The sequence below is a fragment of the Tasmannia lanceolata genome, unplaced genomic scaffold (assembly GCF_043159265.1).
Source record: "Tasmannia lanceolata isolate RefF3 unplaced genomic scaffold, GAP_Taslan_0.1 ptg000008l, whole genome shotgun sequence".
Taxonomy (NCBI): domain Eukaryota; kingdom Viridiplantae; phylum Streptophyta; class Magnoliopsida; order Canellales; family Winteraceae; genus Tasmannia; species Tasmannia lanceolata.
The window spans coordinates 30,320,017-30,334,565 of record NW_027518685.1 but is presented as its reverse complement, the minus strand read 5'-3'; the positions used below and the strand labels follow the sequence as shown (position 1 = coordinate 30,334,565).

At 39.1% G+C, this 14,549-nt stretch overlaps 1 protein-coding gene across 2 annotated transcripts in view; it reads left to right on the top strand.

Annotated features, from left to right (window-relative positions):
* The first annotated feature begins 279 nt into the window (after positions 1–279).
* LOC143885138 (uncharacterized) overlaps positions 280–14,549 on the top strand; it is a 30,709-nt gene continuing 16,439 nt past the window's right edge. For both annotated transcript variants that reach the window (XR_013253149.1, XM_077389148.1), the window contains exons 1-4: positions 280–3,462; positions 5,546–5,678; positions 5,821–5,909; positions 10,975–11,213. Coding sequence is in view for 1 of the 2 variants with exons in the window: in XM_077389148.1 (XP_077245263.1) it covers positions 853–3,462; positions 5,546–5,678; positions 5,821–5,909; positions 10,975–11,213 (3,071 nt within the window). In the remaining variant the exon portion in view is untranslated. The remainder of the gene's footprint in view (positions 3,463–5,545; positions 5,679–5,820; positions 5,910–10,974; positions 11,214–14,549) is intronic.

Genomic DNA, 14,549 nt, shown 5'->3' with positions numbered 1-14,549 from the left:
GATATTGTCGGCTCTTCGAGTATCTCTTTTCACCATGTCAGGAGATCGGCTAATGAGGATGCGGACAAGATGGCTAGGTCGAGGCTAGAATAAGGATATTGAGATTTTTGACTTTCTTCTCCATAGTGTTGTCTTGTTGTTTTTTTGTATATTCTTGCTATCTTTCCTTGTATTGGAGTCTTATTTAATTAAATCTGATCCAATTTAACTTAGATCACTTGTGAATAGGGAAGTGAATCCATCATATCCTGTTTTTACATACAAGAAGGGTTTGGACTTTGGAGGGAACGCTCCGAATATTTCCCAACCCCTCCTGTTGGACAAAAGCATACACCAAAAACTGGTATATAAACCTCCAATTCCCAAATTCCCAATCTCTCTCTTTCTCTCTCTAAAACCTCTCCTCTCCGAATCCTTCGAACGCTAGCTCTCGTTTTTAGGTCTTCTCATCTGGAAATTTCAATCTCGATCGGTGGAATTTCATCGGAATCCGACGTAATCACGAGATTGCTAACCCTAGGACGAGGTAGGCTTCTTTTTCCTTTACCCTTTTTAGGTTTTTTTTTCTGGATTCCTCTTTATTTCTACATGGGATTTCAGATCTAGGGTTTTGGGTGTTCAAACAGTATGTTTGGTGATTTAGGGTTTTTGATTTTCAGTTTCGCTCTCTACGTGCCGATTTTTTGATGTTTTTGTTGGATCTGTGGTGATTTTGCTTGGATTTGGTAGAGGGGAATTTCTAGGGTTTCGGGTCGAAGGGGATTTGATGTGATTTTGCTTGGATAGGTTGAAGGGGATTACGGAATTGGGATTTCTAGGGTTTTTTTTTTTTTTTTTTTTTTGTTGTACGAGATGAAAGTGGACGTGAGATCTGGAAACCCTAAGGTGGAGAAAGATAGAGCTTCCACGGGCGCTCTGGGCTTCGTGAAGAGAGGGGGAGCTGGGACAATAATGCAAACCCTAGGCTCTGATACCAAATTGGTGCAAAATCGGGGGTTTGCAAGCCATGGTTCTTCTGGGAAGCTCAAGGTTTATGAATTGAAGAAGGAGAAGAAGAGGAAGTTGTTAATTAGTGATTCAGAATCAGATGATTTTGTTTCTACTTCCGGGAAGGTCGGTTATGAGGCTGATCGGCATAGGAATGGGTTCGATTCGAAGAAAACTAGGTTAGACCCAATTAGATACTTGGAAGATAAGAATGGGAATGGGTCGGTTGATTCGAAAAAGAAGCGTGTTGGTTCTTTAGAAGTCAAGGACGGATTTGAAATCGATGGGAAGAAAACTAGGTTAGACCCGATCAGGTACTTGGAAGGTGGTGAAACTCGTAGAAAAAAAATTAGAGTAGCTGGAACTGAGAGAGAGAGTAGCGGGGATGATCCTTTTGCATTCAGGGAAGATGCTATAATTGATAGGAAAAAGATAAAGATGGAATCCCTCGAGAGACAGAGAAGTAGTGATAATTCCTTGAAATATAGGGAAGGTGTTGAAATCAAGAGGGGAAAGATGAAGGTAGAATTGTGGAATTCCGGAGAAGTAAATGCAGGGAATAAAGCAGCCTTTAGGGGTACCAAGCTCATGGTTCCCACTGTTATACAGAGGGAAGGTGAAAGAAAATTCAGTAGAAGCAATGCAATTGATGAGAGACCAGAGTCTCATATTCATAGTAGCGGGAGCGTGGTAGTTGAAAGAAACAAGAGATTTGATCAATTTGATAAGAAGAGATTAAGGCTGGAAAAAGGTGAAAATTTTCGTTCTAGTGGTCCACCTGGAGAGAGGTTTACTGTTCCTCGTGGTGAAGGTATCAGGCTGCAAGGAAAGGGTGGTGTTTTGAAGTTGTTGCCCAATAATAAGATGAAGGTGGGTGCATTTGAGAAAACTTATGGCCGAAGAGGAGCTGAAGAAAACAGAAGGAATCATGGTATTTCAAGTTTTGCTCATCAGAATATGCTTGTGGGTACTCCGCTTTCCAGGGGAAAGAAATCCCGTGAAAGTTCTGATTCATCTGCTATGAGGGTGAAGAATTGTTTGAATATGAGGAAGTCTTCGTCAACTGAAAAATTTGAAACCTGTGATCTACAAACAGAGGAGGATGATATATCCTTGCAGATAGAGTTGAATAACATGGATACCCGTGGTACCAAAAAAGGTGTTGAGAGTAAAGGAGAGAGTTTTTTGGCCTCGGAAATCATTCCACCTACCAAAAGGAAAGAAATGGGATGGAAGAGTGGTCGTTCAACAGAAAAGCAACAGCTACGCGATCGGATAAAGAGTATGCTTTTGAATGCTGGTTGGAAAATTGAGAATAGGCCCAGGAGGAACAGAAATTATCTAGATGCCGTGTACATCTCTCCCAAAGGAACTGCTTATTGGTCAGTCCTTAATGCATATCATGCCCTTAGAAAGGAGTTAAACTGCGAAAATTGGAGTGATGATTGTCTTTCGGATAATCCGGAAGACAAGAAGCTGCCTGGGACATTTACCGGCGTTGATCATGAGCTTAATGGGCCAACTTCACCATTTTCTGTGATACCGGCGGATGTCCTCAGTATCCTGACAAGGAGAACAAAAAAGAAGAAGGTCAAGCAAGAAAGGGATAAGAAGCTCGAAGATGGAAGAGTCATTAAGAATGAAGAAGTCACGAAAATAAAGTTCATAAATAACAAACATGTTAAAGGGAATGCGGGCAGCAGCAAAAACAAAGAAAAATTGAACTCTTTCACTGCATCTGATGGTAAGTTATCTAAAGGGACAATGAAAGAAAATGGTTCTGTTGGTTTAAAAACAAAGGGTGCTGTCAGAAGTTTGAAATCCAATCATCTTTCAGACAAAGTTGGCTATACAAATGGTGAACTTTTGCTTAGCGGAAAAGATAGTTCAACCAGTATCATGCTCAAGCCACCTAGGGCTCAAAATTCATCTTTAACATCTGATGCTGATTTCCTTCTAGGAAGGAAAAAGAAAAAGCGAAGAGGATACGCTTTGTTGGTTCGCGGTTCTAACAAATGGGCGAGTCTTGATACTGATGATTTTAAACCATATGCTGGAAAGCGTACTGTTCTCTCCTGGCTGATAGATTCGGGAACTGTGCCCGAAAATGGGAAGGTGCGGTACATGAACAAAAAACACACACGAGCTATGTTAGAGGGATGGATTAGAAGGGATGGCATTCACTGCAGTTGTTGTAGCAAAATCCTCACAATTTCGAAGTTTGAGATTCATGCTGGTAGCAAAATACACCAACCTTTCCAAAACATATTTATACAGACAGGGATTTCACTTTTGCAATGCCAGTTAGATGCATGGGATAAACAAGAGGAATCTGAACGCAGGGGGCTACATTTCATAGACATGGTCGGCGATGACCCCAATGATGACACCTGTGGTATTTGTGGCGATGGTGGCGACTTGATCTGTTGCGATAGCTGTCCTTCAACTTTCCATCAAAGCTGCTTAAATATACAGGTATGTGGAAATATTTGGACTATATATGGATCATATCAATCGTAATAAGTAATAACAAATGAAGGGAAAATTTTCTACTTCTTCATATTGTATTTTGTGGGCCTGTATTTCTTTCACATCTTTTTTTTTTTTTTTCGGTGGGAATTTGGAATGTTTGTTATAAAAATGACAAAAAGACAGCAGTATCTTAGATTTATTGTGATGAGTCTGGCCACTAAGATGAGCATCCTCTTAGCTAACAAATACGAGCATATTAAAATTGCACCACATATTTGGATGTTCTATACATATTACCGTGTAAGTTTGGCAGCCGGATCCCCTTCTATTGCTTTTTTTTTAAATAATAAGAGGATACTAAGTGCAGAAAATAAAACCACTGAGGCATTTCGTGGTTATGCACTTCACTATGGCTGGAACTCAACCTCTAGCAGCTTGTGATTATCTCTCTTGCATATCCGCCTCCTGGCCTCTTTCTCAAGGGTAATGGCGACCAAATATGTCGAAGTTCTCCACTGCAAGGGTTTCTCAAGGGTTATGACGACCAACTATTCCAACTTTTGCCATCATTTCCTACTTTCCTTTTTTGAGCAAACCAACTTTTACTAAAGATTTAGCCTTCTTGTTGACTCTTTGACCAATTTATTGAAATGTTGCAAGTAAAAACTCCGTTTTCTGTTTTACATTTTAAACCTTTCCCTCCTCTCCGTTGCAGAAAAGGTTAAAACATGAACCCAGAGGTTTCAGGGTTCTTAGGGTTATAAGTACCCCAAAGGCCCAAACTTAAGCTTGTTTTTACCTTCCCTCTAAGTTGTGGCAACATATAAATCTTAGTTTTCTCATTCAATCACAAGATGGCTCAAAATCCATCCTTTCACCTTCCTCTCTTGTTCTATTGAAGCGCAAAAAACACAATATATTCTTCTATGCTGTTTTTCAGTAAATATTTAACCTTTCACTATTTTAAGTTCAAAACCCAGAAAGGGTTTTAATGGGTTCAATTAAATAAGGATTGGAACTGATGATTTTTCTAAGATTTTAAAATCCCTCAAAATCACATCTTTCATCCCTCATGAAGAAAACCCAAAGGATTGGAACTGATGATTTTTCTAAGATTTTAAAATCCCTTAAAATCACATCTTTCATCCCTCATGAAGAAAACCCAAATATTTTCCAGTGTTAAATTCCAATTTTTCATCCATTTTATCATTTCTCACCCTTCTCCAGGTTTCAATACCTCAAGGCCAAAAGATCCTCTGCTTTTCAAGAACATTACCAATCTTTAAAACTTAAGTTCTAGTTCAATACTCTAGAATCACATAAAAGTTAATATTCTCTCCACCCTCTGTGCTTCTTCATTTCTCTCTGGGACTCCAAACTTCAGAATATCCTTTCAAAATAGCAGTCTTCATTCCAAGGAGTTGAAGAAGAAGATGAAGGCATAGAATTTTCTATGTTTTACAATGTCGACCCCGATGGCAACAGCGTGGATAGAGAAGGGAATAACACTTTCTTTGAAGATGGGCAAGGGAAAAGGGCTTCTCTTCCTCTTTCTCCGTTGATTAGAAACAATTGAAAAAAGAAACAAGTTTGGCAATGAAAAAGAAAACATGTAAGTAAGTTTTCTAAAACCAAACAAAAGGAACCAGCTACCAGTTCATCACTTTTGAAATTACCTCAACCATGATGGGTGGCATTTTTCTGGTTGCTCATTCTCATTAATGAAATGATGATCGTCCCAAAAGGTTTTTCCTTATTTTACAGTATTTCTGTTCTTATTTTTTTGGGCATAAGGTTAGTAGTTTGCCGAGGCTATAAAGGAACAAAACAATGAACAGAACTGGAGGCTGCTAACTAGAAGGAAATGATCACTTGCTTCTGGCTGAAATGTTTTATGTTTTTCTCAAAATAATTATCTCCTTTCTTAAATACTGTGAAAAAATAGACCCCATGTATATAATTCTTGGTGACAAATTTACTGATTGTGGCGTGGCTGCATTCCTGTAGGACCTTTTGCATTAATGATGTCATTTTCATGAATAGATAGCTCAATTAGCACATAAAATGTCCATATTCCTCGTTGCAGATGCTCCCTCCTGGTGATTGGCACTGTCCAAATTGTTCATGCAGATTCTGTGGTGTAGTTGATAATAGTAATTCTCAAGGTGACAGTGTCACTGTCACCCCACGACTCTCATGTAGTCAATGTGAGCGAAAGTGTATGTACTCTTCTCTATCTTATCTTGATTTCTTAAATTTTGCCTCTTTTATTCTTTGTTCTTTATATCTTTTTGGATATTAAGACCCCATTTTATAATGAAGGCTGAATTGCCATCGGCAACCTTTTTCTCCCTGTTGTAGATCACCAACAGTGTGTGCGGGAAACAAATTTTATAACTGTTGATGCCAATAGTCCATGCACTTCCTTCTGTGGAAAGAATTGTAGAAAGGTATTTGTTCTTTAGTTTTTTTTGTTGCTTGATTGTCTTAGTCATTTTACTCAAGCTTCTTGTTATTTTATGGTGTTGGCTTTGCAAGTTCTTCTAAATTGGTACATCGTCTGCAGCATCAAACATGGTTGTAAATGCGTAACCTCTCATGCCTAATAACTTCTTATAAATGTCATTCATTGGATGTGAGATAGGGTTAGCCATTCTTGGAGATTTGTGGATGTCATTTAGGAGGTGCTAGATAGGGTTGAGGTACATTCGTTGTCTTTCCAGCATGTTTGGCGTTATGCTAACAATGAGGCCGATAATTTGGCCCAAACGAGGGTGGCTAGACCAGTATTAGGGACCTTCAATTATCTTCTACTTGATGTATTTGTGTTTTCTATTTTTTTATCTTTTGTTTGTTTTGTTTATGACCATCTAGGTTGCTGGGGTTTGCCCTTTTTTCTAATAAATTGTTGCCATTCCAAAAAGGAAACTTCTTATAAACTCATAATAAAAATTTGATTTGTATATAACCTGGCATCTAGCACTTACAATACCTTTATAGTGAACCACCACTAGTTTGTTATCATTCTATCGTAATTAGTGTTACTGTTTTAAACTATTTGGCGATTCACCTTCTCATTTCTAGATTAGAACTGATTTAACATGCTCCTGGGCAGTTAGTGGATCAACAGAAAAAAAGAGCACAAAACTGCTTATGTACAGACTTTGATGGTGAACAGAGTTGGGGACATAGACCCTCAATATATATCGGCAACTATATTCAAAGAAGACATTATGGCCAGTTTTGTTGAGTTCTATGATGGTGCTACCTTAACACAAAAGCATTGATCCACCATTAATAGTCATCATTTAAAAAAGGATGCGTTCTGATTCTCACAGGGATTTCAAGCCTATTATTTTTAGTAGTAGTTTGTACATGACCATTGCCAAATTTATTACCTCCAAGCTCAAAGAAGTTATGTATCATCTCGAAGCACTAAAGTACTCTCATTTTGGAAAGGTAGATCCTTGATGGGGCCCGCATTGCCCATCAATGTATTGAGTCGTACACAAGAATGGAAGAAGATGAATTATATGCAAAATTGACATGAAGAAAGATTATAATAAAGTTGAATGGGATTTTTATTACTACATTATTGGGAGGATGGTTTTGGGGCTTGATGGAGAGCATGGGTGAGGAATTGCTTCGTCAATGTGGTTCTCTGTACTAGTGGATGACACATCGAAAGGCTTCTTCCAGAGTTCTGAAGTGTTGCAGTAGGAGGGACCTTTCCCATCCATTTTCTGATCGTGGCAACCAAGGCCAACAATGATGGGTTGATTGAGGGTTTCAGGGTGTGCTTGTGCGTGCGTGTGTGTGTGTGTGTGTGGGGGGGGGGGGGGGGGGGTCGGCGGGGCGCGCTACCACTCGGGCAACCCCTCCCCATACAATCATGAGACCTCAGAATTTGCGAATTTATCAACTATAACATTTCCTTCTCTGTGAAGGTGGGAGAAGGAATACTCCCCAAGTCCCTAATACTTGAGCATAAGGTCTCCATCTCTTTAAATAGATCTGAGAGTCTCTAAAGAGGGGCAAGACTCTCCTTTTAGCAAAGAAATAGTAATGAGACAATCAACCTCCACCCAAACTCTTGAACATTCATAGTCAGAGATTTTATTTCAAACTAAGTGGCTTTGACTTTAGCATCGATTACTTGATAATCTACACAAGGTCCTTCATAAGTGAGCATTACTCTACAACTAGGGTTAGAGATGCCCACTCCAGAAACCGATTCTTCTGTTGATAACACTTGCATCTCTCAGGACTTTTCTACTTCCATTGAAGTTAAGCTTTTGCATCCATAAAGGGCCAATGTGGCTTTGTCACTGATGAGAATTTTGGAAACCCGAAAGGAATGGTAATAAGGCTTGCTTGATCTTAGATACTCCCATGAGGCTCTAATTGGTCAATGGTAATGGCATATCTCCTTAGGTAGTGAGATCTTTTGGGTTAAATCATCAAATATATATATCAGAGGTAGCTATTGATCTTTGTAGTAGTGGTAAGTGAAGGAAATGGACAAGCTATTTTTAAAGATAGATTTTTTTCTTAATGATCATTTCTACATTTTTATAGAATCGGATCTCTATGCTCAATATTGTTTAAGGAATTGTCTTCTTAGAAACATTTGAGACCCATTTTCTTTCACCTTCTCTACCATTTACACCCGTTTTTGTTTCGGAACCTGTTCTAATTGTCCTCTCATTTGTGTAGTTAATTATTTATTTTTGAAATGTATAGAATAAGAGCAGGTTGGTTGAAGTGGAAGCTTGCCTCAGGATTTCTGTGCGACCGTAAAGTTCCTACCAAGTTGAAGGGAAAGTTTTATAAAACAGCTGTGAGGCCAGCCATACTGTACGGCTCAGAATGTTAGGCCACCAAGAAGCAGCATGTGCATCAGATGAGTGTAGCGGAGATGCGAATGCTTAGATGGATGCGCGGCCACACAAGGTTAGATAGAATTAAAAATGAAAACATTCGTAAAATGTTGGGGGTGGCACCAATTGAGGAGAAGATGAGAGAGCACCGCTTAAGATGGTTTGAACATATCCAACGTAGGCCTTTGGGTGCTCCGATGAGAAGAGGCGACTCGTGCCAAATTGATAGAGTAAAAAGAGGGTAGGGGCAGACTGAAAACAACTTGGGTAGAAACAGTGAGGAAAGACTTGATAGCTAGGACCATAACAGAGAACATGACCTTGGATAGGATAGAATGGAAGAAAATGATCTACGTAGAAGAACCCAACTAGAGCTGGGTAGATTCCTTTCACCTTCTTCATGAAAATTTTCTAAAGGATTCATTTTAGCCGACCCCAACTAGTTTGGGACAAAGGCTTTGTTGAGTTGATTTAGTTGAGTATGAAATACTCCTTTCATTTTAAAAAGAAATGTATAAAATACTCCTTTCATTATGGTTTATGCATGTCTCCTATTTAGAAGGAAAATCAAGAGCATGAATAGAAGAAGAATATTTCTCATATGTTTTATTTGCCTTATATTTTCTCATAATTTGGAAAAATCCTTAGTGCAACGAGGTGCCTCTTATAGTATTGTTCCTTAATCGTTTAATGTAGCCTCCTCCAAAGAGGCTAAAATTCAAGACTCTTTTGAATGTATTGATGGCATAGTTGCTTGGAATATTCGATTCCGACGGAATTTTTTTGACCGGGAAATAGAGAGGGTAGCAGAGCTCTTGCGAATTGTGGAAGCGCCTTTCATCAAAAGAGTAGTGGAGGATAAAAGAGTCTTGGTCTGGAACTTAGAAGGTGAATTCTCCGTTCAATATTTTTTTTTGAACGGTAAAATTTCCCAACGTTTTCTCGATTCAATCTTTCACCTTGTGTTTGCCTTGCCTTCCTTGTCTGTCTACCGGGTCTAGAAGATTCCTGCCCAGCCTAGGGTGTGTGCTTTTGGGTTGACAATGATTCTCAACAGTATCTTGATAGTCAATCATCTTCGAAGCAGAAAATTCTTAATTATTGACCAGTGCACCTTATGCATTGATGTGATGAACTGATGTGGAGGATCTGTAGTCCACTTATTCATTAATTGTAGTTTTCATTGTGATTTGGAGCAACTACGTGATGGGGAGGCATTGTCAATTCTTCACGACATTCGGATTTCAGTACATCATTCCCTTCCCATTCATGGTGGAAGATAACTCGCTTAATGTGATTAGATGGTTGACTAGCTATGAAGCACGGGTTCTCTCCGGAGGCCCACACACCCGTATTGGGTGCGGGTGCGCCCGGGTACGCCCTGGGTGCGTAGCGGTTATGCTCCCAAGCATCATCGGGTGGATGAGGGCGTACCCAGACTCTCCGAAGGCCCGCCCTAGGTGCTTACCGGGTACTCTCCGGAGGCCCACACACCTGTATTGGTTATGTTATTGTTATTTGATTATTCTCCAATTAAATTGTTTGAATTCTTTAACAAAATATTTAATTTTTTAATTTATATAAATATATAATAAAATATAAAAATATATTATATTCAGTGTACCCCCAACGTACCTGTATCCTTATTTTTTAAAATCCACGTATCCATGTACCCGTATCGTGTCGTACCCGCACCTTGTACCAGTATCCGTGCTTCAGAGTTGACTAGTGGAGGTTCGCATCCTTGGAGATTCCCATGTGTAGAATCCATGTGCGCATAGAGGGGCATATCGTTCTCTTTCATCATGTGTGGCAATCTGCTAACAACGACCCCGATCGGCCGGCCTAGTCTAGAGTCAGTAGGCCGTGTCTCAACTTGTTTGATTTCATCCCTCCTTGGGGCCTTCTGAACTCTTGGGGCTCGTCTTATTATGATTGTCACCTCTTCTTAGGCTTTCTTTCTTCATCTATTGTATTGTGACCATCTCAGCCCTTGGGGATCGCTCCCTTTTCTTTTTTTAATAGTATTAGCATTGCCATTCAACAAAAAATTCTCTTGAATTTTGAATTAAAGTGACAATTAGTGACAATTATCTCCTCAGAAAGTTTCTAGAGTAACACCCGAGAACCTGTTATTATATGTGATAACTTTATTCTATTATTAACACTGCTATCACGTGCTATTTAATACCTAGCTAGGAACACCATGGAAGGGATTGGACATGTCTGCTTTGAATTCATGTTTGGACTGTTGCATAGTTTATTGCATTGCTTGATTTTATCTTGTTTACTGATTTGTGTTGATCACCTGTCTATTTTTTGTTTAGTTTTTGAGGAAGTAGTTGTTTTTTTTTTGGTTTTATACTCCTAATTATTTCCATTAAGCAGAAACTGTACCTTCTTAATATATTGTCATTTTTCTGCTGTGTCGGTTGCATTAAACCTGATATTGAGCCCTGATGTGGTAGCACATACTTTACATCTGCTACAATCTATTTAGCATTTCCCCTATTTCCCCTGTTTCTCCTATTAATTGATGAGGAATTTGGTAGAAAGTTAGACTATGGTTGAATTCTTTAGCTTCTGGTCTTAGATGGCACTTGAATGAAGCTTTTACTGCTTGTCTGCTTTGCAGATCTTCGAGCGATTGGAGAAGCTTCTCGGGGTTAAACATGATTTGGAAATGGGATTTTCATGGACTATCATTAAGCGTTTGGATCAAGTCTCAAGGACATCTCTCCGTGCGCTAGCTCAAAGGGCTGAGTGCAATTCCAAACTTGCAGTTGCACTGGCTGTCATGGATGAATGCTTTTTGCCCATAATTGACCAGAGGAGTGGTATCAATTTGATTCACAATGTTGTTTATAATTGCGGGTAAGAAATCAACAACTTATGAGTGACTAATTTGAGTAAAAAAAAACACATCTGTGCGATCTGTCATGAATTAGATGTGGCTATTTGCTTTGTGAACATTTATTCATGCCTATTGAGGTATCTATGATATCTAGATTCTCTTTTAGGACATCAGAAGTCACTAACTGTTTTTACACCTTGCTTTTGAGTCATGAACATTTGCCTCTGGGATGTCCTTTAATTTTTGGATACTTTTATTTACTGGTTCATAATTTCCTGTTGTACATCTTTCAATTGCTGGTTTCGTTTATTAGCCATTAAGGGGGGTCTCTCCCTCTTTAAAAGGAGGCTTTTGGGATGTCATAGAAAGGAAGAATCCAGGAGAAATCTTTTAGCCTCCAAATTGAGGCTTCTACTGAAGAATTTTGATAAACCCCTTTCCCATATACTGTCGAATGCTTCTGGTTGTCTCTCAGAAAGAGGAAGGCCGTCTCTTTTGAAGTTGATGATCTCAAATTCCTAAAAGAATTGGAATATGATGAGAAAATGGCGTCTGAGGAGTGTCCCACCCCAAGAGAAATATCAATGGGGATTTGGAATAGGTAGTGGAAACAACACCCCAAGAGAAATATCAATGGGGATTTGGAAGAGGCAGTGGAAACAATTTAAGAAGGATGCTTTGGCAAACAGAGAAGAACTCAAGAAAGTCTCTGGGTCGGTAAATCCGAGAGACGTTTTTGTTCGGATTTACAAATTCCCTTTCTTTAAGGAGGCTCTGGAAGAGGAGACAAGGGTTCGTCGACAACGATGGGAAAGAGAGAAAGCAACAGAAATAGAGAGGTTAGAAAAATTGATCGTGATCTCTTTAGAGGAATCTCGAGACTCAAGGGATACATTAGATAGGGAAGTAAGTATGGAGGTTCGGAATAGGATGGGAATGGAGGTTGAAGATAAAGTAAAAGGTAAAATGGTTGAGGAAAGCCGGGGGGGGGGGGGGGGGGGGGTGGGGTGGGGTGGGGGTGTTGGGGGAGAAAATGATGCTCTGGCATCTGAGGAATTGGACGAGATGCTACCTATAGGCGATGTGTTTGGGATAGGTTTCGATGATGATTTAGAAGCTACTAAGAAACTATTTTTATCAATGGCGATCGGAGACTTGAAGGAGCGAAGGGAAGCTTGTTCGGAACTGGAGGTGGGAAAGCATGTTGAAAAATTCGGGGCCGAGGGTAGCATACCCTAAAGGATGGGCCATCCGGCCCCTGTAGATAGTTGGTAAGTCTCCCTAGCACTTCAGAAGTAGGTCTTTTAAATTATTATTTTTTTAAAATTAGAGGAGAAAAGAGATAAGAAAGTAGAAAATGGAGTCAAATATTTTGAAGATTGCAGGAAATGTGTTAATTGACGAGAAGTTGACTCCCCTAGGCTTGAGAGACCTTAGTGTCTTTCGCTTAGGGTTGAATCCTTCCTTAGTTTTATTGCCTGAAGATGGTTGTGAAGTTTCTTGAAGTTAGTCTGGAGGATGTTAGTTGTAAGCTAGGGGAAACTTTCGAGAGCTGGTTTATTAGATTGATGATTATCCAAGATAGCTTGTTACGATTAAATAGCAAAGTGAAATATTTGCCTATATCTAGAAGTACACAACTTCCAAAAGTTCTGGCTTGAGAGACTCCGTCTTTCGCTTAGACCTATTTTTCTGGATTCTCTTGCTTTGCTATATTTTTTTTCTTGGAGGATGGCGTCTATTTTAGAGTTTCAAGTTAGGTTTTTGTCATGAGAACAGAATTCTGCACAGATTTTGAAGGGGAACTTTGAAGGTGTAGAAAGAATCTTTTTGAATTTGTAAAGAAAGTTTGCTAATGGAATGAAGAACAGGAAGAAGTGATAGGTTACTGTATTTTGCTCTGTTCTACTGTATTTTATTACTGGTTTTGGGTATGCTCGTGCCATTGCTCTTTGATATGTTGTAACGCAGGATGGGACTCCTGGTCTCTAATGCTCTACTTCAATATTAATGAAATATGTCAACTTTCAAAAAAAAAAAATTGTCGGTTTCGTTGATTTGATGGCTTAACAACATAGCTGTCCCAAAATGTGGATATCAAACTTATTTTGTATCATTTAATGATTATTGGAGGGGAATCGGATCTGGAGACTTGCTTCGTTCTTTAGTTTTCTTCTCTTTTTTGTAATTCTCGGATAATCCATTGATGTCTTGGTATAAAAGATTTCATTTATGCATTGCTCTCTTAAACTTTTATTTTTCTTCGAGGTAAAATAATGAGTTTTAGATGGATATGGAGACGATCTAATTGTGTCAATTTTGGTAGTGATACAATTTACAATTCGAAAAAAAGGGATCATCCATTGAGGTCTTGATATAAAAGATTTCATTTATGCATTGCTCTCTTAACTTTTATTTTTCTTCGAGGTAAAATTAATGAGTTTTAGATGGATATGGAGAGGATCTAGTTGTGTCAATTGGTGGGTGATACAATTTACAATTAAAAAAAAAGGGATCTAGTTGTGTCAATTGGTAGCTCCTTGAGTCCATACCCTCCTACAGAGAGGGAGCTATTATTTTCACATCTTGCTAGTATCGTGCATTCATACTTGCCAAGCTCTCAGCTGCTTATGGATGCTGGTGGATTGCATGGCTATATCTATGCTGCTTGCATACAATAACATTTAACAAAATATCAGATCCGCAGTTTCCTGTTGATGGTTAATGTTGGAATCAATTCTGTGTAAGAACTCTTTAAAGGTGTTCACTAACTGATCTTGTTACTAGCGATCCTTTCTGCTTTTATAGATTTATGTATCGGTGGAGGTGAAATTGATGAGGTTACTCAAAGGTGGTGGGGCCTAGTGCTTGGGGTGTGAGTGGGGATCTTGGAAGGTGCGGGTGAAGTTTGAGGAAGTAGAATGCTTGGCATCTGTAGCATACTGGTATCTGTCTTATTATTTTAGTATTTAATAGACCCATATAAGCACAAAATATTTAGTTTTTTGGGGGAAGACCCACCACAATAGCTTGTTATTAGGGCTCCCAAGCATTGTCCATGCATTTGGTTTCTCTAAGGTGGCTTTTTTCGCTTTCCTCTAACATGCTGAACATCACCCCATTGGGTCTGGGACGGTCCACTCTCTCAAATGAATATAAACCCTTATAAAACTCAACGATCTCTTTCAATATTGCTTCCTTATCTTCCCTCAATTCTTCTTTGATTCCTTTCACTCGCTATCCTGTGGAAGTAGGCAGCATTTTTGTCTCTTTCTTGGAGTCATCATACTCCTGGTCCTTGCTTCCAAAGAATTTATTCCTCTAATAAGAATCGGTTGTATTTCTCTTTTAGGGAT